This window comes from Balaenoptera ricei, chromosome 6 (assembly GCF_028023285.1).
Source record: "Balaenoptera ricei isolate mBalRic1 chromosome 6, mBalRic1.hap2, whole genome shotgun sequence".
NCBI classification, from domain to species: domain Eukaryota; kingdom Metazoa; phylum Chordata; class Mammalia; order Artiodactyla; family Balaenopteridae; genus Balaenoptera; species Balaenoptera ricei.
Genome location: NC_082644.1, coordinates 115,495,255 through 115,520,169, shown reverse-complemented (window position 1 = coordinate 115,520,169; position 24,915 = coordinate 115,495,255). Strand labels below are relative to the sequence as shown.

At 56.4% G+C, this 24,915-nt stretch overlaps 2 protein-coding genes across 12 annotated transcripts in view; one reads left to right on the top strand and one right to left on the bottom strand.

Annotated features, from left to right (window-relative positions):
• The first annotated feature begins 23 nt into the window (after positions 1-23).
• Positions 24-16,059, top strand: GOLGA2 (golgin A2). 7 transcript variants are annotated; one of them, XM_059925723.1, is made up of 27 exons: positions 24-162; positions 1,469-1,591; positions 2,541-2,621; positions 5,484-5,600; positions 5,876-5,919; positions 6,021-6,084; positions 6,500-6,559; positions 6,764-6,844; positions 7,620-7,658; positions 7,933-7,995; positions 8,082-8,175; positions 8,276-8,382; positions 9,458-9,516; positions 9,818-9,959; positions 10,698-10,784; positions 10,892-10,999; positions 11,216-11,303; positions 11,743-12,080; positions 12,383-12,496; positions 13,232-13,456; positions 13,539-13,614; positions 13,824-13,915; positions 14,176-14,394; positions 14,485-14,587; positions 14,683-14,789; positions 14,863-15,013; positions 15,103-16,059. In XM_059925723.1, the coding sequence occupies exons 1-27, from the start codon at positions 82-84 to the stop codon at positions 15,318-15,320; spliced, it is 3,081 nt and encodes a 1,026-aa protein (XP_059781706.1). In that variant the 5' UTR covers positions 24-81; the 3' UTR covers positions 15,321-16,059. The 7 variants fall into 7 exon arrangements, with proteins under 7 accessions (XP_059781706.1, XP_059781708.1, XP_059781707.1 ...); XM_059925724.1 differs by having other exon boundaries at positions 25-162; positions 13,827-13,915; XM_059925725.1 differs by lacking the exon at positions 6,764-6,844.
• Positions 16,060-16,701: 642 nt separating this feature from the next.
• DNM1 (dynamin 1) overlaps positions 16,702-24,915 on the bottom strand; it is a 45,412-nt gene continuing 37,198 nt past the window's right edge. Inside the window, exons 16-20 of one of the 5 annotated variants that reach the window (XM_059925730.1) lie at positions 24,061-24,172; positions 23,042-23,212; positions 21,743-21,984; positions 21,158-21,373; positions 16,702-17,956 (exon numbers count right to left, since the gene is read on the bottom strand). In XM_059925730.1, coding sequence (XP_059781713.1) covers positions 17,884-17,956; positions 21,158-21,373; positions 21,743-21,984; positions 23,042-23,212; positions 24,061-24,172 — 814 coding nt within the window. In that variant the 3' untranslated portion in view covers positions 16,702-17,883. The remainder of the gene's footprint in view (positions 17,957-21,157; positions 21,374-21,742; positions 21,985-23,041; positions 23,213-24,060; positions 24,173-24,915) is intronic. The other 4 variants (XM_059925731.1, XM_059925733.1, XR_009503776.1 and 1 more) reach the window with 4 other exon arrangements.

Genomic DNA, 24,915 nt, shown 5'->3' with positions numbered 1-24,915 from the left:
GTCCCTCCTTTTACGGCTACGTCTCACAGCGGCGCGGTGGCTGCCGGAAGCAATTCCGCAGTGGTTGCCGGGATCTTGCTGATGTGGCCCCCCCATCCCCCGCCCCGTCCCGGGATGTCGGAAGAAACCCGACAGAGCAAATTGGCTGCGGCCAAGAAAAAGGTAAAACGTGCGGGGTCGCGGCTCCCTGACCCAGCCCGAGACCCCTCCGACGGCCGGGTCATGGCCAGAGTCTGTGCTGCCTCCGAGGCACACGGGGCGAGCCTGTCGGCGCCCCTTGGCGCCCCCCCAAAAAGTATTCTCAGCCAGTCCCGCCCCCCGGCAGCCCAGCCCCCGCCCTCGCTCGTCACTCCTGGGTGACTTTGGGCCGGTGACCCCGGGGGCTTCCCGCACCAGGCTCGGCCCTCGCCTCCTGCCGCCCAGAACCGGACCTCTTGGGCTCCCTGGGCTCCCTAGGGTCCCGGTATCCAAGGACCTCGGTCCTGGCCTTGCGTTCCCCTCCCCCACGGCGAAACGGCGACTCGGGCATCGGTAGGGAGGAGTGAAATGTAGTGACGTCATAATCCCCCTCTGAACTGTCATTACCGCCACGAGCCCGGTGTTTGACCTTACGACCCAGTCCCCCTGTGTTTTCACATCCTTTCCGGTTTCTCTGGTCGCAGCACAAATTTCCAGCTTGAAGGGGACTCGGGACTATGGGACTTAGGTCCCACCTGGGTTTCAGGCTCCCTCACTCTAGACTGTACCCCATCCTTTGGTGTTGATAGCGTAAAAAGCCTACACTTCACCAGTGATCTCGAAACATTGACAATATCTCTGGGTGGCAGTGGGGAGAATGTGCTTTGCTTAGTTTGGTTTTCTCCCAGATTTCTATCCAGAGAGACTTTCACAGTTTTAATCTGAATCTTCTACCTTACACTCTAATTCGCTATGATTCTGAGACCAGAGTGCCCGTCATTCAGTGCTCCTTTGGAGTGAGATCTGCTTATCCTCTGTGGAACAGATCGCGTGAAACTGAACTTCACAGCTGGGAATCTTTCCCAACTCATCATCTCAACATGGGGTGCCCTGAGTGCCACAGGATAAACATGGGACTGGAGCATCAGTTTTGCTTGATTCTCTTGAGAGAGAAAAAGCCTTTTATATTAATATGCTTAGGGATGACATTTGCATAGATTTGTAAGATTATAATAGACTTCTCTCCGAAATGGTGTTTGGGTTGTCCTCTTTCTGTTACGTTCCCAGATTCACTAGGGTTGTGTGCCTTCACTGCCTTCTGCCATTAGGATACACTGATGTAAAAGTTTGAGAAGCAGTGGTGTGCAGCTCTAACAGAGGTGTAAGAAAGGACCCTGATGTCTGATTAAATGTTTACTTTTCCACCTCTGCTTCTTGTAAACTGTAAAGTAGGATGTGAATATAGGGGGCTTATAGTTCTCATGAGCCTCACTGCTTTTCCTTTTTGCAGTTAAGGGAGTATCAGCAGAAGAACAGCCCTGGTGTTCCTGCAGGAGCTAAGAAAAAAAGAAAGATCAAGAATGGCAGTAGCCCTGAGACAACCACTTCTGGTGGTTGTCCCTCGCCTGAGGATGTGAGTATTGCCACCTTCCGGGGATGGGGTGCTCAAGGGACAGCAGGAGAGGGTAGTGGTTAAGATTGTGGAAGAAATGTCAGATATTGGCTAAGAAGTTTGGGTTTGAATTCTACCTCTCCTTCTGTTGGGGATATGGTTTTGGGCAAATTGTTTAAGCTCGTTGGGTCTCTGGTTCCACACTGGTAAAACTGGGGTAATACTGTCTTACACTTATGAAGTTTAAATGAGATTGTTGTTGTTTTTATAACAATCCCCTAATACAGGGCCTGGTGCAGGGTAAACGTTCAGTAAAGAGTAGTTGCTATTTGACTTACTGCTCTGGTGATCTTCCTCAGCCCCAGCCTCAGTGGGAAACCAGGCAGTGAGAACAGCCTCTTGTCCTCAGGCTCTCCATTTAGAGGCACCAACAGAACCCCAGGGTGTGGTGAGGAGAGTCCCAGGCCCTTGGATTAGGAGATCATCTTAGTTTCAAGGCCATCTTTGCCACCAGCTTGCTGGGTGATGTCAAGAAAATCACTTTGTCCCCTGGGCCTCAGTTTCCTCATCTGTAAGATGACACTGTTGGATCAGATCATTGTCTTTCAGACTTATTTTTTTAGCTGTAGCCCGCTTTGCTCGAGTGGACCCTGGTTCTGAAGTCTGGTTTTTAAAAGTCTGGGCCTGAGGGTCTAAGAAGCTATTAAGAGCTGCATTGTTCGCCTAAGGAGCTATGTGACTGCATTGTTCCAGGGACTTTTCCATCTGTTTACCTTGATTTCTGCCTCTGGCAAGGCAGCAAGTGGCTGTTTGGAAAATGGCACAGGCTGTGGTATTGATCCCTTTCTCTCTTCTCCAGCATTCCATTGCCCTGAACCCATCTCTTCTTCCTTCCCTGACTCTCTTGCCTCTCTAAGCCACTTTTCTCTTTCTCTCCCTGCCCTTGTTTTTCCCTTTTCGCCTCCTATAGATTCAGGACATTCTGAAGGTGCTGGTGTCCGACCTTAACCGCTCCAATGGGGTAGCGATCCCCCCATTGGACAAGTGGAAGGTGAGGCAGTGCCGAGACCCCCTCTCTGGCTTGCTCCCTCCCAGCTCTGCATGCCCTGAGGCTTCTCTGGTTTGGGGGATACTTTGCCTCTGGCTTATTTTATGTTGCTGTCATTAACCCTGGGCCTGTTCATGTCTGCTTTTTCACCTGCTTGGTTGATTGGGTTCCCCCCCGACCCCCCATCTTTTATCGTCTTGGAGAAGGTGAGATGCTCCTTGGAGGTTAAAGGTAACTTGGGAATAGCTTCCAGAGCAGGTGTGTGGGATTTGGGCTCTTTGAGCCTCCAGTTTGAATGTCCGTGGTGCTATCAAACTAGGAGAGGTTAAATAAAACCAAACCTTCAAGTCTTGGCCCCTGGGCATCTGACCCCAAAAGACCAATAGACCACAAAGTAGTTTGTGATTTTTTTTTGAGTTGATCAGTTCATTTTGGTTTGGCAGTAGGGAATGTAGGGTTGAGAGAAAAGGAGTTTGCATTATAGTCACAAGGACTGAGGTTATTTTTTTCAGTGAAACTATCTGTAAGGGGTGTGAGGTTAACCAAACACATGAGTGATCAGGACATTCTGCCCCTCTTCTCCTTTAAAAATTAACTGGACGTTTAACCGTATTCAGTGGGCCCTTGAAAGCAGAGGCATGTGGTAGGGGCTGTAGAAAACAGATGAAAGAAACATTTGGAATATGGCAACATTCCAAATGCTCGACAAGGCAGAGGTTGGTTCTAAATGGACTCGAGGCTGGAAGGGGTGGCATTTGAGGCCGGTTTGAAGATTAGAGGTGGGTAGCAGTCATCCACATTGAGAGTAGGGGAAATGGGAGTCCCAGGCAGAGGGTGTAATACAGGTAGCAGCCAGGGTTATGAGCTCACAGAGAACTTTCCAGAAAGGCGGGGAGCCTGGGGTGCCCCTGGACAAGGAGATGACCTCCTCCAGACATGATGTTGGCACTTCCTCCTTAATTAACTTCCTCGGGGGACATCTGCCAGGCTAGAGGAGTAGGGCTGGAAGGGGGCCAGGTCCTGCTGGAGATGGGCAGGGGGAGAGGGCCTGGGACAGGGAACTGTTGGCTGGGGTTAGAGAGTCTTTCAATCATTAGGACTGCTCATGCCCAGTCGGTTGGGTCTGTCCAGGTGCTGTGACTCACCTTGTTGGCTCAGAGGAGATGCTGGGTGGCGCGGGGAGTGGAGTGCCTGCCTACAGGAGTCCCGAAGCTGCATCTGTACTCTTGTTCCAAGGCCCTGGGCCCGCATCCTTCTGCCGTCCTGGAAATGAAGACCCAGATCCCCATATTCCCTTCTTGTCGTTCTAAAATCCTCTCTATATCAATAACTGTTTCTCACTTAAGTTTTCTGCTCTAGTAGTGCAGGCCTGTGATTGCAGTATCCTGGGCAGAGCTGATGGCATTTCCAGAACTGAGGACTAATGGATAGAAAAAAAAGGTTTTTTTTAATGGAATGGGACATTGGAGGGGAGTGGGCAATGTTTTTAAAGTTCCATACTTAGCTATATGACTCAAAATTATGAAGTAACTTGGTTGCTCACAAGATAGTCATATTAAATATATTTAAGTCCTCAGAAAAAGACTTTTTTCCTCTTCTGAGCTTTCTTGTTTCTAATGCTAGGGATCCGTGGGCACCCAAGAGGCCAGGAGGGACCCAGGGCTCGCCAGGGCCCGTGGCTAAGAGTGTGCTCCCCTCCCCCGAAGTCTCATGCCTAGCCAGCTGCTGAACCCCTGCTCTTACCTATTAGATTCAGTAGTCCAGGTTGACAAGGCAACACCAGGTTCTGGCATCAAAGGTCACAGTGGGGACAGTCACCAAGCAAACAGCTTGATTCATCTTTAGCTCCCCAGGCTCTGCGGTGCTTGCTCTAAGGAGAGCAGTAGATTTGGGTTTTCAGAGGCCAGGGCTGAGGCTCCAGAGAGCAGGCAGCCCTTTCCCCCAAGAGAGGTGCAGCCTCTTCCTTCCAGACTCAGCTTCGTTGGCCGGGCCTTGGCTCCCCGGTGCTCTTCCCTCGTCAAGCTTTGGCTTATGAACCCTCTTCCCCATCTCACCTATTGAACATTAGATCCCTCGAGCCAGAGGCTTGGACTAAGTGTCAGGCCTGAGCCTGGAGAGAGGCCGAGTGGGGCTCTGGTCAAGCAAGTGGATCCATTTGGGCCAAGAGAGAACTTCTCCATGGCTCTTGGCCCTCAATCCCACGATTGTTCTCCAGGATGACAAGAGTCAAAGGGTAGACGTCTTACCTCTGGTTTCTCAGCTGTTTCTTGGTTGGGTAGGTGTTTTGGAGCCAGGAGGTTGGGGTGGGTGGTGGCCATGGTTTTCTTTTTATCTCTAAGAGCAGGGAGAGCCTTCTCGTTGGGCAGCTTCTTTCCCAGAAAAGGCCTGAGTCATGGAGACACACCAGGAGTTGCAGGAAGGAGGGAAGGAAGGAAGGGAGAACAAGAAGAAAGAGGCAGATCGCTCTGCTCCTTCATCACTGCCACCCTCTGCCCAGCGTGGGGCCCCGGGAGAGGGGCCCTCTGGGCACAGACTGGCTTTCTGGAAGAGCAGGGCCTGCTTCTCCCTGACTTGGCACACCTTCCTTCCACCTGCTGTAGCTGCCGTAGGTCAGCCAGGGAGCTGAGCTCCAGGGAGAACAAGGCCCTCGTGTTCTCGAAGGAGGCTGTGCAGCGCCGGAAGGCTGCAGACCGGCCCGAGGTCTGCGCGAGCCGTAGCCACCCCCCAGAGTGGCTCCCAGCATGCGTGACTGTCACTCTGACTGCAGCAGCACCTGTCCTACCCGCTCTGCACCCCTGCGTTCATGGCAGTGAGGCGACTTTTGCCCTGCCTGTCCCCCTAACCCCCTGCTCTGTTCTGTGACAGGCGCCCAAAGACCGCGCCGCTCCTGTTACACCGTCTGCTGATGACACCGTGTCACCTGGCGGTGTCCCTTCCCCCTGTGCTAGTCCCCCCCGTGTCACTAGCATGGCATCAACTCAGGTTTGTGCCTCTTCCCCCTTGGCCTGCTGCCCCACGCTATGCTCACCCCCTCCTCCTTCCTGGAGGAATGGACCTACCGTGGAGCCTCTTCCCCTTTCTTCAGGTAGCTTGGCTCCTAGAGCGAGGTGCCCTTCCTGAGGACTGGGGTGGGGGAGGCCAAAAGCAGGTTCTCCTTACGGTGTGGGCGGACGGAAAGCGGTTGGAATGAGCTTGGCGCCCATGGGTGGTTCTTACTGGAAACTGAATGACCGATTCATACGTTTCTTTCCAAACAGAACCGTGATGCTGACCGTGATCCTAGTCCCATTGATGAAAGCACGTGAGTGTCTCCCATGGGGCCAGCGGTCCCTAGGCCACTGCCCATGACCCCCTCTTTCCCATCGAGCCTCCTGCACCCCTGACTGCTGTGTTCATCCCCAGATCTTTCTCATCCACCGAGAGCCTGCGACAGCTATCTCAGCAGCTCAACGGTCTTGTGTCCGAGGTACCACCCCCAAAATTGGAGCCCGGAGTGGGCTGTAGAGGGAAGGAAAATATGACGGAAAGAAACCAAGGCAGAGTTTCCCAAGAGGAAGGGGAGGTCCTGGGACCAGGCAGCTTGGCTGGATAATGTTTAGCTAGTCATTACTTCTCTGAGTCTCCTCTTTGACGCTGTCCAAATGAAGGGGTTGGACCATGAGATTGGTTACATCATTTTATCCTGCAGATGAGAGCTGCTTGGGAGGTGGGGGACAAGGGGGAATTAAGAATGAAGAGAAGTTGGCACAGGGAGGGGTTAAGGGGGTGTGGCAAGTTAGGCAGAAAAGGAAATGTTGCCAGTTGATGGGGAAGATGTTGGAGGGCTTAGGCCTTGAGGGGGATAGATAACGTTTCCATGTGAACCCTTTCATCTCTCCTAGTCTCCATCTTACATCAACGGGGAGGATCTAGCATCCTGTACTGACATAAAGAATCTGGAGGTAAGGGGGCCTGCACCATGGCCCAGTGACCCTGCAGGCCAGCCACCACCTGCCCCCACCTCCCTCCTCCCACAGCGGGGGCTGGGTGCCCCACTGCCAGCTGAGACAGCCCAGACACCCCCCAACCCTAATGATTGCTCTCTCTACCTCTCTCCCCCCCCCTCCTCCAACTCCTCCTCCTCCTCCTCTCTGCATGCGCCTCAGAGCCGGTACCAAGAACTATCAGTAGCCCTGGACTCCAGCAATCTAACAAACACACAACTCAGTAGCAAGATAGAGCAATTGGTAAGAGTCCAGTGTTGTCCCCAGATTCCACGCTGCCAATCTGGGGCCCCAGTCTCGCCTTGGGGCTCTGAAGAAAGGGGCTGGGGACCCCTGGTGCTGGGGTGCCGGGGGGCCTAGGTCTCAGCTGGAGGGACCCCGGAGCACGGCATGCAGCATGGCTCTCTCTGTGGCTGCCCTCTTTGCCTACTCTGTTCTCCAGAGACCCCTGCTTGAGTCCTCGCCACGCTTGCCCTGGGTCTGTTGCCTGTAGGGGGAGCACTAGCTTGACTGGTGTGTCCCAGCCCTGACTCAGCCCCTGATTTGTTCCGACTTTGACCTTGGACAAGTCAACTGTCCTCTCTGGGCTTTAGTTTCCTGAGGAGGTAGAATTAGAGGGTGTCCAAGGTCCCTTTAAGCTCAAAGAATCAAAGATTTAAAGGTCCTTTTCGTTCCCATATCTGTGCTCTTAAGAACAGAACCTGGCCTGCAGTGTGTGCTCAGGAAACATTCCTTGAGTGAATGCCCCCTTCCAGATCGTGAGCTGGCAGAGGGTGGTCTGACCTTCTCAGACTCCATTTCTAGAGGTTTATGTCATTGTCCCTTCAAGGGAATCAGATCCAGACTCTCGCTTCCCAAGACCCAAAGTCTCTTAGCTTGAGAAGCGTTCGTCCGTTCATGTCCCCATGAACTCTCCCTTTCTAACCCATTCCTGGCCCCTGACCGTCCCTCCTCCTTGGTCTGAGGATCGTGGGAACGGGGGACAATCTCAGTCACCTTCCTATGACTCTCCCCACAGAAACAAGAGAACCAGGAAACTTTGGATCGACTGGAAAAAGTAACGTGATTTCTTTGTCTGCTCCTCCCGTGGCTGATGGGTTTGGGGGAGGATTCAGATGTAGAGGCCCATTCTCCTCTTGCCTGCTGGCAGCCTGGAGAAAGAGGGGGCCTACCCCCTGCCCCTCCCCGCCCGTCCCCTACTCCCGGGGTGGCTGATTATCTGTTCTCATCGGTGGGCCTGTCCTGGGCCAGTGATGACATTCTGGGGGCTATATCCTTTGCTGTTTCACCTCTGCCTACCAGTAAGAGCTGTTTCTTCTCTTTTCCTGCAGGAGAAGAAGGAATTTGCGAAGAAGCTCGTGAAGGAACAAGGGGCTCTGAGAGAACAGCTGCAGGTGGGTGGGCTGAACCAGGGTCCCTCATGGCCCCCAGGAAACATTGCTTTTGTGCTTTTAGCACTTGTTTGGCCTTTCTCCCAAAGGTCCACATTCAGACCATAGGGATTCTGGTGTCCGAGAAGACGGAATTACAGACAGCTCTGGCTCACACCCAACAGGCAGCCAGGCAGAGAGCAGGTGGGAATCTAGGCACCCTTTCACCCCTCGGCCCGGGCACACTGGCTGGCCTTCAGCGGGATTCCTTCTTTGGGCTTCCCTTCTCATGCTGTCATTTCAGGGGAGTCGGAGGACCTTGCTCATCGCCTGCAGTCGTCCAGGCAGCGTGTGGGAGAGCTGGAACGGACGCTGTCTGCCGTCTCCACGCAGCAGAAGCAGGCCGATAGGGTGAGCCCAGCAGTCTGCCCATCCGCTGGAGGTGGTGTGTGTGTGGGGTGAGCCTAAAGGTCCCTTCGGCAGGATGGAGTGACTTGCTCCCCAGAAGGCAGCACTGGCCGTTTCTTGCTGCTTTAAAGTTGTGTGATTGTGAGAAGCAACCCGGGCGTGAGTTGGTTGCCATGGCGAGTTGTTGGGGGAGTGGGGAGTACTGTCTAGAGCGAGCGCTGGATGCAGAGCCCAGAGCCAGAGCGCCAGCCTTGCCCTTTACTGGCTGTGGGCTCTGGCCCAAGTGCTAGGTGTTCGGGCTGTGAAGGTTCAGAACAGTATTTTTAGTCCGTTACCACACTAAGAGAGAGAAGTACGTGTGTGAAATATATATAAGACAGGTCGGAAAGGATTCATAAAAACCCAGGGGAGAGGAACAGGATGGCTGAGAGAAATGTCACTTTGGTACCTTCTGAGTTAGGGGCTATGTGAGTGTATCATCCATTCAAAAAATGAACAAGAGATTACAATACAATTTAATCCCCCCATCACATCTGTGCTCGTGTATCATCCATTCAAAAAATGAACAAGAGATTACAATTTAATCCCCCCATCACATCTGTGCTCGCACCCCGGGGAGAGAACGTGGTTCAAGCCACGGGCACACTGGCTGGCCTTCAGCGGGATGTTAGGCAAGCCACTTAACCTCTAATGCTCCGTGTTGTTCACCCGTAAAATGGAGATAGTAATAGTAACTGCCTCCCAGGGTGCTTGTGAGTTTGAAACGGGAATGTTGGCTGAGAGAGTGTTCAGGAAAGGTTCAGACGTGGGGCTGATAACAGTGAGAATGATGGCAGGGCAGTGTTATCTGCTGTCCCCGGGCCTGTGAGCCAGCCATGAGTTAGAGCTCTCCGCCTGCCTTTTCCACCCTTCCCGAGTTCTTATTAAAACCAAATGAGAACATGAGCTTGGAAGTGCTTTGAAAAAATATAAAGCCTGACACCAGGTGAGGCCGTGTTGCTGGGAGTCGTTCCTGTTGCTGCTGTCTGTCTGCATCTTCCACCTCCCTTCTCCTGACCTCGCCTCTCTGTGTTTGCAGTACAACAAAGAATTAACCAAAGAGCGAGATGCCCTCAGACTGCAGTTATACAAGAACAAGTAGGATGGGGATAGTGGGGGAGGGCTGGGAGGTGGGGGGGAGCCAAGGGAGCGGGGTGAGGAGCTGGTGAGGTTTGCATGCGTGCAGAGCCAGGCTCTGCTGTCCCAGCTGTGCCACCGACTCCTGCTGTGGCCTCAGGCAACTCATGTCCTCTCTGTGGCCTGCCACTTGTGACTCTTGATCCTGGGGTCCCTTCCAAAGAGACTGTTTTGTGGTTCTGCGGCAAAGGTAGTGGGCTGGTCACCGGAGCGACCCTTTCTGTTCTTTACTCACATCTCCCTCCACTACCGCCGGTCACAGCAAAAGCAACGAAGACCTGAAGCAGCAGACCTCGGAGCTGGAGGAGAAGCTGCGGGTCATGGCGAAAGAGAAGGCGGCCATGCAGCTGGGGATGGAGGAGCTGCAGAAGAAGATGGAGATGTCCGAGCTGCTGCTGCAGCAGGTGGGGCTGGAGCCCCAGGGAGTGCGGGGCCAGGGCTTCTTAGGGTCATTGTGGGTGGCCTCCGGCCAGGAGCCAGAAAATTTGGATCCTTGTTCTGGTGCTGCCTTAGACTCCTCTAGAGATAGGAGAAAAATTGGGGCCTTGCCCAGACCTCTGGAATCAGAATCTCAGGGATAGGCCTTTTTAATTTTTATTTTTAAAGCATCCTGGTTGAAAACCATTGTTTTATGGATGACAGTTATAAGGCTAGCGCATGAGTCCGCTCCCTTCCTCTCGGGGCCAAGCCTCCAGGTAGACAGGGTGCTCAAGTCTCAGAGAGCCTCCTCTTTAGTTTTCCTGCGTGCACAGTGATTCTCTGCCTTCCTGCCATCAGTAAGGGTGTGGTTAAAGTATGCCATGTTCATATATTGGACTACTGTGTAACCATTACAAAAATTAAGTATATCTTGTTTGCAGCAAAGTGAAATTAAATTGCAGAACCGTATATGATACCACCCTGTGACAGCACAACTGCACTGTGCATTAATTAAACATGTTTGCATATGTGTGGAAAAGGGTCCAGAAGGATACACACTGGATTGGGGTGGTTGGGGAGCAATGAGTATTTAGTAAAAATAAAGCCTGTGGACCTGGTTCTAATAGCATGAGGACAACCTTGAATTGTACATTGACCTTTTGGGGGGCATTGCATGGAACAGCCTGGGCTTCCCAGATCCAACCTCATTTTTCACCATCCAGTTTTCTAGTCAACCTACCCCTGACAGCAGCCAGCAGTTACAGCAGGCCCTGGAAGAGCAGGCACAGCTGGAGACCCACGTGGAGCAGGTGAGATTGTGCAGAGAGGGGGGTGCGGGAGGAGGATGACCCCGGGTGACCGGGAGCAGGCGAGGCCCCATGACAGCCCGTGGTAACTTCTGTGCCCACTCTCGCAGCTGAAGGATTCTCTGAAGCAGCTGCAGGCAGAGAGAGACCAGTATGTGGTGAATATGAAAGAAGAGAACGCCGTTTGGCAGCAGAAGATGCAGCAGATGCTGGAGCAGGTGAGAGGTGACCTTCCACCCCGCTCCTTAGACAGGTCACTTGGTCTTCCTGGGCATCTGTGAAATAGGAATCACGTCACTTGCTGTGTGCAGCCAGAGGTGGAAGTGTGTATCTAGAGGGCGGGGGTGGAGAGGGAGGTGGTCGCCCGGCCTTGACCCCCTCTGCCTCCCTCTTTGTGCTCTCCCCCCACCCCACCCCCCCCATGCTTTGGGCAGATGGGCAAGTTGAGGGAAGAAAAGGAGTGCAGCATGAGTCAGGTGCAGGAGCTGGAGACCAGTTTGGCCAAACTGAGGACCAAGATCGGTAAGCCGGGGCCAGGGGATCTGGGAGCAGGTTTGGTGTCGGGGCTGGTGAGGGCGGCTGAGAATGGAGGTTAGTGGGCGGAAGGGCACCGTGGCCAAAGGAAAGAGGTCTGTCCCAGGAGTTGGCAAGTCTTGCAATTTCCCTGAGCCTCAGGGTCCCCATCTGCAAAAAAGGGGTGAAGTGCCCACTGTTGTCTTGAGCATAAAGATGTAAGGAACTCTGTTTGAACGTGTCTTGAAAGATTGAGCCAGGAAGCCAAGATTTGGGGCAAGGAGGCTGAATCAGAAGCTGTGGACCAAGAAGAGGGTGTTTTGGAGGGACTTCCCTGGCGGACCAGTGGTTGAGGCTCTGTGCTTCCGCTGCATGGGGGCACGGGTTCGATCCCGGTTTTTGGAGACTGCAGAGGCGAGAGGCCCTGACGGTGTGCTCCCTTTCTCAGCTGTGCCTCCGCCTCAGGAGCCCCCAGCCGGGCCCTCGGAGGTAGAACAACGGCTGCAGGCGGAGGCCGAACAGCTACAGAAGGAACTGCAGAGCCTGGCACAGCAGCTGCAGGCGCAGGTGAAGGACAACGAAAGTCTGAGTCGCCTGAACCAGGAGCAGGAGCAGCGGCTGCTGGAGCTGGAGCAGGCAGCCAGGTGCTGGGGGGAGCAGGCAGAGGAGCGCAAGCAGATTCTGGAGAGCATGCAGAGCGACCGCACCACCATCAGCCGCGCGCTCTCCCAGAACCGCGAGCTCAAGGAGCAGCTGGCTGAACTGCAGAACGGATTCGTCAGGCTGGTGCGCAGCCCTACCCGGCCAGCCTGCCCTCCTCCCTGGCCAAGTCCTTTGGGGTGGGGCGAGGCACTTAACCTGTCTGGGGCCTTGGTTTTCCCACCTGTAAAATGGGTGATATGGACCTTTTGTGAAATGGTACCCACGAAGGCACGCTGTGAGCCGGAGAGCCCTGCTCGGAGGGTTGTGGGGGAAAGGGGCAGACTTTCCTACCTGCCTCCACCCTTCCCTGAGCTGTGGGAGGCGGACGCCAAGTTCTGGGGTCTCCAGCTGCATTGGGTGGCCGCTGATTGCTTCTCTCTGTGCAGTCCAATGAGAACATGGAGACAACCAGCACGCTGCAGTCGGAGCAGCACATCAAGAAGGAGCTGACCAAGAAGCTGGGCCAGCTGCAGGAGAAGCTAGGAGAGCTGAAGGAGACGGTAACCGCTGCCCCAGTGGAAGGGCTAGGAGACAGGCATCAGCCTCTGGGGAGTGAGGGACCTGGGGCCAGGACAGGTGACCCCAGAGTCCTTCAGAGCCTGTGACTGCTTGTTGCCCCCTGGCCTCTGACTTTCAGAGTTGAGTAGCCCTGGGCCATAGGTCGTTGTCCCCGCTAGAGGCATCGAGCCCCTAATTAGAGGGGAAGAGAGGGTGTACGGTGGCCAGCTCCTTGGGTTCAGCCCTGGATTCAGCCCTCGCATCTCTAAGCCTCAGTTTCCTTATCTTAAAAGGTTAGCGGGACTTCCCTGGCGGTCCAGTGGTTGAGACTCCGCTGCAGGTGGTGCGGGTTAGATCCCTGGTCGGGGAACTAAGATCCTGCATGATGGTGTGGAGCTGCCAAAAAAATAGAAAAAAAAAAAAAAAAAAGGGTTATTATTTTCCTCCTAGAGGTGTTGGAGATTAGAGAATCATGCATGTAAAGCCTTAGGCATTCAGTGTGCACCTCACAGATGTTGGCTGGAGCTCTGCTTTTCCACCCGTCTGCGGCCTCAAGTTAAGATAGAAAGAAGCTTGTTATGAGGGCTGGGTGAAGGCGGCGTGGGGCTCTGGGCAGCCAGCAGAGCCTCGCGGTGCCTGCCTCAGGCAGAGGGGTCTGTGCCCAGCCTCCCCAGTCTCTGGGCTCAGACTGCGGAAGCAAGCCACCGCCTGCCCTCACCCCCAGGGTCTTCCCGCAGGTGGAGGTGAAGAGCCAGGAGGCTCAGGATCTGCAGCGGCAGCGGGACCAGTACCTGAGCCACCTGCAGCAGTACGTGGCAGCCTGTCAGCAGCTGGCCTCTGAGAAGGAGGTGCTGCAGAAGCAGGCGCTGCTGCAGACCCAGCTCGTGGACCAGCTGCAGCACGAGGAAGTCCAGGGCAAGGTGGCGGTCCAGATGGCCCACCGGGAGTTACAGGAGACCCAGGTGAGGGCGTCGGAGTGCTGGGCCCCTGACGGGGAAAGCCTGCAACCTGTGTCCCTCCTCACTTTCTTTCCTGGCCCCTTAGGAGCGCCTGGAAGCAGCCAACCAGCAGAACCAGCAGCTACAAGCCCAGCTGAACCTCATGGCTGTGCCTGGGGAAGGTAAGTAGGACGGCCCGGAGGGAGAACACCCAGCCTGAGGAGCAGGGGGACGTTTAGCAGCGTGGAACTGAGTTAGGAGAGACCTTTAGGACAGCGAATCCTCTTCCTGCAGCGAGTGAGGTGCGGGGCAGAGCTGGGCCGCACGCTCTCTTCCCGGCCTGCTCCACCTGCCTTGTCGGGTTGTCTCAGGACCCTCCATCTGTCCCCAGCAGGAGACGGACTGGACGGTGAGGAGAAGGAGGAGGAGGCTCCCCGGCCGAAGCTGAGCGTGCCGGAGGAGCTCGATAGCCGAGAGCTGCTGGTGAGCCGACCTCCCCGCTCCTTGCCTGTCTTGCTTCCCACCTCCCTCTGTGGTTCCGCTCAGACGCTCTTTGCGGTTTCCCTCCTTCTGACTTCTCTGGACCCCCAAGCTCGCCTGGGAGCCATAGTCAGATGCCATGTCATCCTTGAACCACAGGCCTGCCCACTAAGACCCCGAGACGGGGAGCATCTCTCTGCCCCCCGCCCCTCGCTGGTCCTGAGTATCCCGCACAAAAGCATGCGCACACCTCTTGCCCGCAGGTGGCATTTTTTAACTCGGCCTTAGCCAGTGCTGAGGAAGAGCAGGCCCGGCTGCGCGGGCAGCTGAAGGAGGAAAAGCTGCGCTGCCGGCGCCTGGCTCACCTGGCAGCCCCGGCCCAGGACGGGGCGGAGAAGGAGGCCCCGGCCTCCGGGATCGGGGGGGACAGTGTGCCTGCGGAGACCCACCAGGCCCTCCAGGTGGCCATGGACAAGCTGCAGGTGAGTGAGTTGTGCCCAGTGGGGTCCAGGAAGGGTGGGGGCCTGCGGTCATGTCGCTGCCGAGCCCTGACCCTGCTGTTCTGGCTTCAGGGCCGTTTTACAGCGCTCATGCAGGAGAAAGTGGATCTGAAGGAGCGGGTAGAGGAGCTGGAGCATCGCTGTATCCAGCTGTCCGGAGAGACAGACACTATTGGTGAGTGGGGAGGCTAGGGCCCGGGGCGGGGGGCCGCGGGCTGGATCAGGGCAGCGCCGCACCTGAGCCCTGTTGGCCCTCCCCGCTCCCCGCAGGAGAGTACATCGCCCTTTATCAGAGTCAGAGGGCGGTGCTGAAGGCGCGGCACCGGGAGAAGGAGGAGTACATCAGCCGCCTGGCTCAGGACAAGGAGGAAATGAAGGTAGGGGTCCTTGTGACCATCTCTGCGGGCGGGGGTGGGGTGGGGTGCGGGTGCTGAGCGCCTCTCCCTCCAGGTGAAGCTGCTGGAGCTCCGGGAACTGGTATTACGCCTGGTGGGCGAGCGAAATGAATGGTATGGCAAGTTCCTGGCTGCCCAGAACCCTGCTGGTGAGCCCACTACAGCGCCCCCAGCCCCACAGGAGCCCGGTGCTGCTGACAAGGGTGGTGAGTAGCGCCCTCGGGGAGGACCGGCGGGCGGGCAGGGGAGAGCTGGCACACCACTCCGAGCCCTGCCTCTCTCTCTCTCTACAAAGGTCTCCGTGAGGTGAGCCTCGAGGACAACGTGGACCCCACCCAGGGGGAAGCCCTGCGGGGCCAGACAACCCCTGAGAACCCCACTGCGCAGCAGATCATGCAACTGCTGCGCGAGATCCAGAACCCCCAGGAGCGCTCAGTCTTGGGCAGCAACCCCTGCATCCCCTTCTTCTACCAGGCTGACGAGAACGATGAAGTGAAGATCATGGTGGTCTAACTGCCCGACACTAGCGGGCAAAGACCAGAGACCTGGGGCCGGGGCGCTCTGCCCCTACCCGTACCTGCTGCCCCGTCCCTCCTTCCTGGCACCCCTTCATCCCTAAAAAAACCCCTGAAAAGGGGTATAGCCCCCTGTCTAATGGGGGGAGACAAATAGGTGCAGACCCCTTGCCATCTTGGCCAGGGCTGTGTCTTGATCTCTGGGCTGTTAATAGTTCCAGAAAAACAAAGAGCCGGAGGCTCAATAAAGGTTGTTTATTTAAGATGCTGCCGTTCTTGGGGAGCAGGGGCTCCCTGCTCGTCTCGTCACCGCCACCAAGCAGTCCTCCATTCAGAGGGGCTCATGCATCCTCTATTCAGAGGCACTTTGGGGCACAAAGTCTCGCCCAGCCAGACAACTGGGCAGCACTCTCACAGGCCTTGGGCAGGTTGGGCAAACCGAGGCCAGGCAAGGACATAAGCTGGTGGCGGGGTGGGCTCCCTCCCAGTGTTTATACTGTAACTGTGTAACATTTTGTATATTCTGGAGGTAGGGAAACCCCCCTGTATCACAGTGGAGGTTGGCGCTGGTAAATGGGGAGGACCTTCTATTAAATATTTGGGGCTGGGGAAAATTATTTATTGATAGTGTAGGACGGAGAGAGAAGGTGGAGGCGGGGACGGGTTTGTGCCCGGGTGATTCGACTCCTGATTCACTTGTTTCACTTTTTATTTCAGAATAAATGAATTTAGCCATACTGCTTGTCCTTGCGTGTTCCTTTTTCTTCCGTCACTGGGTCCTGTGCCGTAAGCACTGAACAGGGAGCGGCTCCTGCCAGCAGAGGGCAAGCTTCTGGTTGTGCTGGTCCCCAGTGTGTCTGAGCACACCCAACCAGGCTGTTAGAGATCTTCCAAGGCCTGTCACCTGCATGCTGCCTGGTGAAGACTGGGGGTTCCCAGGGGGACTGCCGCGGGGCTCTTGGGGCAGTCTTGCCTTAATGGCGGAGAGACTCAGAAGTCAGATCTAATCCCAGGGAGGGAAAGCAGGGTGCCACAGCACCCTGAGTGCTGACTTCTGGTCCAGGTGTTTTCCATTCCATCCCCCTGCCCCTCTGCTGGCCTGTCCTACGTGTCCTTCCACAGTGCCTGCCTGGCCAGCACCTCACAGTCCTCCCTCCGGGCCCCCTAGTGGCCAGAGCAGGTTTCACAGGACGAGGATCCGCTGACTCCAGGTGCTTTCCCAGGAGGCCTCGGAAAGGATGGGGCTTTTTTCTCCACATCTTACAGCACCCTAGCAATAGCTGGGCCCTTCCCCATCCCTCACCCCAATGTTTAAACCTTTACCTCTCCCTGAGCGCCACAGAGAACACAGGCCACAGAGGACACGCTGTTCCCCATCATCCAGAAATGGGTTTTATTCTCAGCCAAGAGACAGCAAGACTGGTAATGGTCAGAGAACCACACAGCTGCCAGTACAGCACCCCCGTGTTCGAGGGGGGGTAGGGACGGGAGGGTGGCAGAGGGGGGCTGGCTGTCCACAGGCTGGGTACGACAGGGGGGCTCATCGGAGGTGGCACGCTTTGGAGGGGGTTGTCAGGGTGACAGCGTTCCTGTGTAGTTGGGCCACAAGACTCCTCAAGGACAGCATGGTGATTGAATCCCGACACTAGAGGTGAGGCTTGGCCATATATGTGTGTGTGTATATATATATATATGAGTATTTATAGATATTTATAGAACTGGGCAGGAGCAAGACCGCAGAGGGGCACAAGTTTCACCAACGTCACGCCTGGATGTGTCAGCTCACCACAACAGACTAAGTCACAGATGAAGGGGAAGCTCTGGGGCTGGGTAGCCACTGTCAAGTCACAGAACAGCCGTCCAGGCAGGCTTGGAAAGGGAGGTCTCCGAGGAATAGGAGGGATCTGGTTAGAGGTCGAAGGGGGGCCTGGGGCTCTCAGGTCGGGATGGACTTGCCTGACCCGATCGGCTGGCAGTTGGAGAGAAAGCAAAGAGAGAACGGGAGAGAGAAAAGGGGGAGAGAGCTGGTAAGGCAAGGGCAGCCTAGCCCGGCAGTCAGGGGAGAGGAGGGCAGGGGCAGAAGACCCAGGTGTGGGCAAGGGTTCTGGAATAGAGAAGAGAGACGAGAAAGGGAAGGTAGAAGGGCAGGAGATGGGCAGGGGCCAGAGCCTCATGGGGGTCTGGGGTAAAGGCTGCGGCAGCGCCCACCCCTCCACACACGCTGGTCTCTCACACACCACCAGGCAGTGCACCCACAGCTCCAGACACGTGCTCGGCCCCCTCTGGCTTCCCTCTTCTCTGGCCCCCTGTCTTTCAACCCACTGGCGCAGGGCCATCCCTAGCCTCAGGGAGTATGGGGCCGTGAGCCCCACGTGACAGCCACCAGGCCTCATGGAGAAAGACAGGAGAAAGAACACTGTTTGAACCAGGAGGGCAAAGCTAACAGAATGGCTGGAGGGAGCACTAGAGGCCCCTCTGGGTGGGCAGAAAGCCCACGAGTCCTCTAAAGGGACCCTGGGGAGGCAGGGAGGGCAGGCGGCCGGATGCCAGTGGCCACAGGCTTATAAGTCTAAGAGGGGAGCCTCAGCTGGTCGGGGGACCGCAGGTCGTGTAGGTGAGGCTGGGCCCTTCCTGCTGGGGAAAAGCAGAAGAGCAAGAGTCAGCGCAGGTGCAGAGTGGCAGGCAGGTTCGCTGGGCGAGTTTGGGGGCCCAGCTGGGGCGGAACTCAGAGAAGCTGGCTTGCCCAGGTCCGCAGACACTGTCATCCCCTTAGTGGAAAAGTGGAGGTCACCCCTAGGAGCAGCAGGCCCAGGTGGATGGGCCTGCGGTCTGGCTACGGTGCTCCACCTGGGGCTGAGGACGCTGCCTTCAAAACTGCACCAGCAGGAGTGACAGTACCGTGGAGGCAGGGGAGGGGGCTGTGTGACCTGCCTGGCCTGTGAACTGTGCTCTGGGCTGATGGTGGGGGGGACACTCAGGCTTTCCCAAATCATCAAATAACCACAGCCTTCACCCCCAGCTGCTGCTCGCTTGCTGGCTCGATAAAGGAGGTGGGACTTTGACTTCCTCTGCCCTATCGTGGATTCGGTTTCCAGAGCTCCCAGGCTGGGAGCTGGCTGCCCTGCCCCAGCAGCAGGGCTCAGACCGGGGAATGAGTGTGGCACCCCAGGGTGAGATGCCAAGGCCTCTGGATGCCTGAGTCCAGCCCTACACACACACCCCCGCCAAGCTCCCTGCCCCTAACACCATGAACCATGAGCTCTGCGCTCTTTCTGATGCCTCCAGAGAGCACCCAGGTTTGCCAGCTTGGGTGCGGAGCCTGTCCCAAGACCTCCCCAGGCTCAGCCATGGAGGTCTTGGGCAGTGGCACTGAGTCCCGAGGCTCGCTGAGAAGGGAGGTGAGAGAGCCAGCTGGCAGCGAGGACAGAAAGAGGAAAGAATAAGTCTGGAGCTGCAGAAGGGAGAGGGAGGGGGCCTGCCTCTGAGGTCCCAGGTTCGCCCTGCAGTGTGGAGCTGGTGCGGCAGGGGGCAGACACACCGGTTCATGCAGCAGGCGGAGGGGCCTGTACCTACCGTGGCTGACGCTCCTCAGGGGTCACTGATAGTGATTCTGAAAGACAGCACGAAATCAACGTGGCAGTTCACGTTCACGGACGGGGCAGGCCTGGGGGCGGGGGGACACGCACACGCACACGCCCGGGCGTGCACACACATGCGGTGAGGCCCCACGGCCCCGCATGCACACGCTGACACACATGCCCCCAAACAACACGCATACACCCCACCCCCCAATGCCCAGCAACCTCGCTGGCCGGCACGTGCAGCATGGATCTGGGGCATGCAGCCACTTGGCACACTGAAGCACACGCGGGGGCGGAGTCACAACACAGAAGCTCGCCCGCACACAGGAGGCATTTGCACCAGCTCCCTGCACACTCGTGCCTGGTGTGCTCAGAGGGCCACCTGCATTGCTCCAGGAGAGACAGGTCTTGCTTTCTTAGGGTCCAGCTGTCATGTCTCCACCCAAGAGCCTTCCATGGCTCCCTACTGCTCACAGCACTGAGTCCCAACAAGTCAGCCTCTTCTGTGGAGTTTGAAGGTTCTCCAACCTGCCCCACCTTACCCAGGGCAAACTTTTTTTTCTTTTTTTTGGCCGTGCTGCGCGGCACGCAGGATCTTAGCTCCCTGACTAGGGATCGAACCCATGCCCCCGGCAGTGGAAGTGCAGAATCTTAACCACTGGAACCTCCAGGGGAGTCTCCAGGGCAACGTTTTCTTATTCTTCCTCATTCTACCTGCACTCTGCTCTGGCCAGCAGCTCTCAATGCATTCCACACTAAACCTTTGCCCACTTGCTGCTCCTTACCCAAACGCCCTCCTGACTCCTCACCACCTGAGCCTTATCTCCATCAGCCCTGGGATCTCACTGAAGTCAAGCTGCCTTGAAGCTCCCCAGACTGCTCTCTCCTCTGAGGCTGTGACTTCCCATGTGTCAGCCAGACTAGAGTCAGAGCAGGTGCTAAATCTTACAGTTCTCATGTCACACCTCAGCACAGGCCTGGGCATGTCAAATACCCTTAAGAATCTGAACTCACATTGGAAGTTAGCAAATAGTTCCTATAGCCACTTTTGCAGTTAATGTGGCATCCCTATAGCCACTGTCTCCCCTGATCCCCACACCAACCTGGGAGAAAGGCAGAATGTTAAATATCATTTGGTAGAAGGGAAACTGAGGCCCTGGAAGGGAAAGTGACTCGCCTAAAGGCCCACTCCAGTCCAGTGCCCCTGACCAACACCATGCTGCCTGCTTTACCCCATCTGCCTTAGCCGTTAGGTCACCAAAGAGCAAGCCCCATCTCTGCTTCACTGTAGCTTCATGGAGGTTAGACCCATGGCCCTACCCTCCAGCCATCTGGAAACATAAATGGATATTATTGGTCTGATGTGTTCTTCCTCAGAGAACATGGCCAGTGGAAACAGGGCAGACTGAGTTAAATATCAGAGTGAGCTTCCTTGAAAGAAGGTCATGGATCAAGAAGGCAAAGGCAAGGGATGAAGTAGAACCCTTTTCCCTGGAGATTTCTGGGAATGGGGCAGCCTCCACCCACTCCTGCCGCCACACACACCACGTTGGTCCAGGCCAGGTAGGGCCGGAGGCAAGGGGAAGGAAGAAAGCCATCAGGCTGTCCCATGGCTCCCAGGCCCCTTTCCCAGCTGCTCCATATCCTACCGCATGCCTGGGTGCCATTCTTACACTCTCACATCCGTGTGCACGCCCACGCACACATCACACACCTTGCTGGTCACACAGTCACAACCCTCGGGGACAGGTCCAAAGAGTCAGGACTGGGAAGTGCGGGCACCAGGGTAGCCCTGAGTGTAAGTGAATAAAATCTACCCATCCAGAGAGAATTTGGGTTCAGATCCTCAGACCTGAGGTAGGCTCACTAGGAGCTGGGAGACAGAAGTAGAGGACGGAATGGAGAACGGAGGAGAGCGGCTAGAAGGGGAAAGGAGAAGGGAGGCAACGCGTGGAAGAGAGAGAGAGTGAAAAAGGAGGGAAGCGCCATGCAAGTGCTGGAAAGAAGAGGGCAGGTGGGAAGCCCCACGGCCCCCTCCCCAGAAACGACCACCTGCGGAACTCAGCGCTCCCTGGGGGCAGGCTCCGCCAGCCCTCGGCCACACCCCCGGTGGCTCTGGCACCCACGGTCCAAGTGACCTGGACAGAGAGGGCCGGCTCTGGCGACCTGGGCCGATGCTCCGGAATCCGGCCCCACCTCCCTCCCGGCCACGCCCGCCCGGCGGTCTCTGCCGCCGCTTTCAGCCCCTACTCACCTGGGGACCCCGGGCGGGGCGCGGTTGGGGCGCGAGGGCACCTGGGGGGGAGGACCGAAGGGGTCAGGGGAAGCCCCCGGCCTGGAGGGCACGGGGGGCGCCCCCCCTAGGGCGGACCCAGCAGGCGGAGGCCCAGGAGCAGGGCCCCGCGACCCGGGCCGGGCTGGGGGCACCGCGGGGGCTCGGCGCTGCGGTGTGGGGCTGGACGTGGGTGACCTGCGGGCGACAGGGACCGAAGGACAAGGAGGGGAGAGAGATGAGCGGCTCCGCCCCACCGTGAGGCCTCGCCCCCAGCTGGGTACCGGCCACGCCCATGCGCGCAAGCCCCGCCCCTCCGCGCCTTAGGTTTTCGCCGGAGTTTAAGCCCGCCCCCAGAGGCTCCAATGTTCCAGCTCCACCCCTCCCGGCAGCCAGCTCTCCAGGCAAGCCCCGCCCCGCGATAAGCCCCGCCCATCTCTAAGGCCCGCCCCTCGCTCCAGGTGGGAGCCATCCCGGTGACGCCGGCGCGCCACTGCCCGGTCCCGGCCCTCTTCCAGCGGGCCCCGGGCTGTGGGGCTTTGGGGCCGTGGGAGCCGGCCCTGGTACCTGCGTCCAGCCGGTACGCTCTGCACCTGCAGCCAGGAGTCGTCCACGGGCGGGGGCATGGGCGTGCTGACAGTGGTCGTGTTGATGTCGCCGATGATGCTGAGCGCCTCTTTCAGTGCGTGGTACATGCGCAGCATCTCGTCGCGCCGCTGCGCCTGCTCGGCCGACTCCTCCATCAGTGTGTTCTGGTCCCCGCACGAGTACAGGTTGGCCAACAGCTCCGAGAAGATGAATTCCTTGGTCTGCGGGCGGGCAAAGAGAGGAGAGGGCTGGGACCTGACGCCTGTACCAATTTGTACCAATCCCCGCCGGGCCCTACTAACTCGGGGATGCGGTTCTGCCACTGCCTAAACTCAGAGATCTCCCTTGCTTCCCCGCCTCCCCGCTTGCCCTTTTTCTCAGATGGTCCAGAGAAGAAAAGTGAACTGTTCAAGGTCATAGATCTAGGAGAACACTCAGGGCCTATTATGCACCAGGACACCTGGTTACTCAGCTTATTTCAACCTCAGTTTCCTCATCTGTAAAATGGGGTAGTTACACCCTTTCCAAAGACTTGTATGCTCCACTGGACCAAAATAAGGAAGACGACAGTTTAAAATTTTCTGAGCCCTTGAGTAACAGGTGTGAATGTGTGCCTGGACTGGGTGAAATGTGAGTCTCTGTGTGTAGGGCATGGCCCAGGCTCTGGAATATTTGTGGAGAGATGCTGAGGTTTTTTATGCCGTAGGCCTGTGTCTCATTTATTCGTTATCTAAATTTATGTTGAGCACCTACTACATGCCAGGCATTGTGTTGTTATGCACTTTATATTCATTTAATCCTCAACTCTATCATTATCCATATTTTGCATATAAGAAAACAGAGGCTCAGAGAGGGTAGTTCGTTTGCTCAAAGTCACACAGGGAATTTGCGGCAAAGCCAGGATTCCAACACAGTTCTAATTCCCCTCGGGCCATGCTTTTTCACTAAGCCATGGGTGGAAGTGGTTCCGGGGGGTGTGTATCTCAAAACATGGTGTGGGAGATCTCAAAACATGGTCTGGGAGTTCTCAAAAGATGCAGATTCCTAGCCCCTCCTGGAAAGCATTTAAGCATGCTTGGAACAACTTGGTTGTGTGAATCTACAAAATAATATACGAAGCTCACATTATATTTCTATTGGATAGCTCTGGCTTGGACCCATGCCTCCCTCCCCAGACTTGGTCCCACGTGACTAGCCCGTGCCTACCCCAGGCCAACCTGGCCACCTGCCTCCCTGGTCCCACGAGAGCACCCGCCCCCCACGCGGTGGTGCACCCACATTGTTGATCATGAGGTGCATGATGGTCTTAGGCATGAGGTCCCGGACGGTCTTGTTGACGATGGCCATGTATGAGTCCACCAAGTTCCGGATGGTCTCCACCTGCCGCTCCAGCTGTGGGTCCATGGAGTGCATGAAGTTGTCTGAGCCATTCTCCTCCGTCTCACTGGCCTGCCATTGAGGACAGGGCATCAGGATGGCTGGGCCCTCAAAGCCAGGTTGCAGGCATCCCCAGGGTCCCAGCCCCTTCAAGGATGCCTGGAACGTTGAGGTATGGAGAGAAGCTATCTCTGTGTACAAAGACACCGGCTCCCCCGTAGCTCTGAGTCTCTGGGCTCTGCCCACCCCGGTGCCTCTCAGGACCCCAGACCCTCATTCAGCCTTATCTTGGCTCTGACTCTAGTACCTAGAATTTGCCTTACTTTCCCAGTCCATAAATTAGGAAAGGACATCTCCAAGGACCCTTCCTGATCCTAAAGGCCTGGCCAGATCTGTCGCCAGGCTAGAGACGCCTGGCAGAAGGTGAGAGAGGGACACACTCACTTTCTCTTTGTCCTGGGAGGCCCACACCAAAGCCATAGAGGTCACCACACCAGCATTGCCATCGTCGCCGCCGCCACCAGCGAGCACAGCCGTAGCAGACACACACAGAGAGGAAAAGAGGAGGGACTGAGTAAACCCAGGGCACTGCACGCCAACTGTAAGGCAACTCTAGACGTTGTCACAGTGAGAGAGGGTAGAAAAGTGAAGGCAGTCACAAGAAAGCATGATCATATGCAAGGGATGCCGGAAATGCCATCTGTGTCAGAGAAACGGTCGTGTAAAACTGCATTGGAGAAGGATGGGAGGAAGGGTTAACTCTGATCCCACCCCAGAGCACGTAGGGGGAGGATCCCTGCTATTTCTGAGCCCAAGAAGAGCTCGAAAATATGGCCTGGCTTGGCATCACTGTGGATGGCTCCCCCCGGAGCCCCTTATTTTAAGCAGCTTGCCCCTCCCCTACCTCCCCTGCCACTCACCCCAACACGCTCGGGGTACACGCCAGCCCTCAGGAAGGAGGCCTTCCAGCTATCCACCTCCTCCTGTGTCTCGCACGCCAGTTCCAGCTGCCGATAATCCTTGTAGACGTTCCTGCAAGATGGGGCAGGTGGTGAGGGGAGATGGGGGGCAAAGCCCATTCACCTTGGTGGTTAAGGGCGAGCGTGGACTGGGGTCATCGTGCCTGTGGGCCAATCCTCGCTTTCTTATTTCCCAGCTGTGGCAAGTCCCTTCTTCTCTCCCAGCCTTAGTTTTCTCGTCTGGAAGATGGGTTAATAATAACAATTCTTGCCTTTTAGGGTCATTGAGAGGATTTAGTGAAATGAGCAGTAAAATACTCTATTAGAAAGGGACTGAGCTCTCATAAAATGGGCACCCATGACAGTGCAGCCCCTGGCTTAGATCTCAACCCCCATTGGCCCCCTCCCAGGCTTTCCCCTCTTGGCAGCTGTATTGAACCCTCATCTCTGAGTAGGAGAAAGTCCACTAGAGTCAGCCCTGGGTTGGGAGGGGAGAGGCCTAGTACTGCCAGTATCTTATGCAGGGCAGGTACTAACCAAGTGATTGCAGAAGGACAGGAAGGGAGGAAGGAGGGAGGGAGGGAGGGAGAGAGAGACGGGGAGGGAGGGAGGGAGAGAGAGACGGAGAGGGAGGGAGGAAAGGCAGGAAGGAGAAAGGAAGGGGTGGCAGGAGGGAGGCCAGGAACGAGATCTTGACATGAGTCTAGCACAGATTAGAAACTCAACAAATATTTGTCAAATGAATGACTTGCTGGGGCAGATCTCTCTCTCTTCTGGATCTGTGGGCCCGTCTTTACTCCCCAGGGCCCCGTGGGG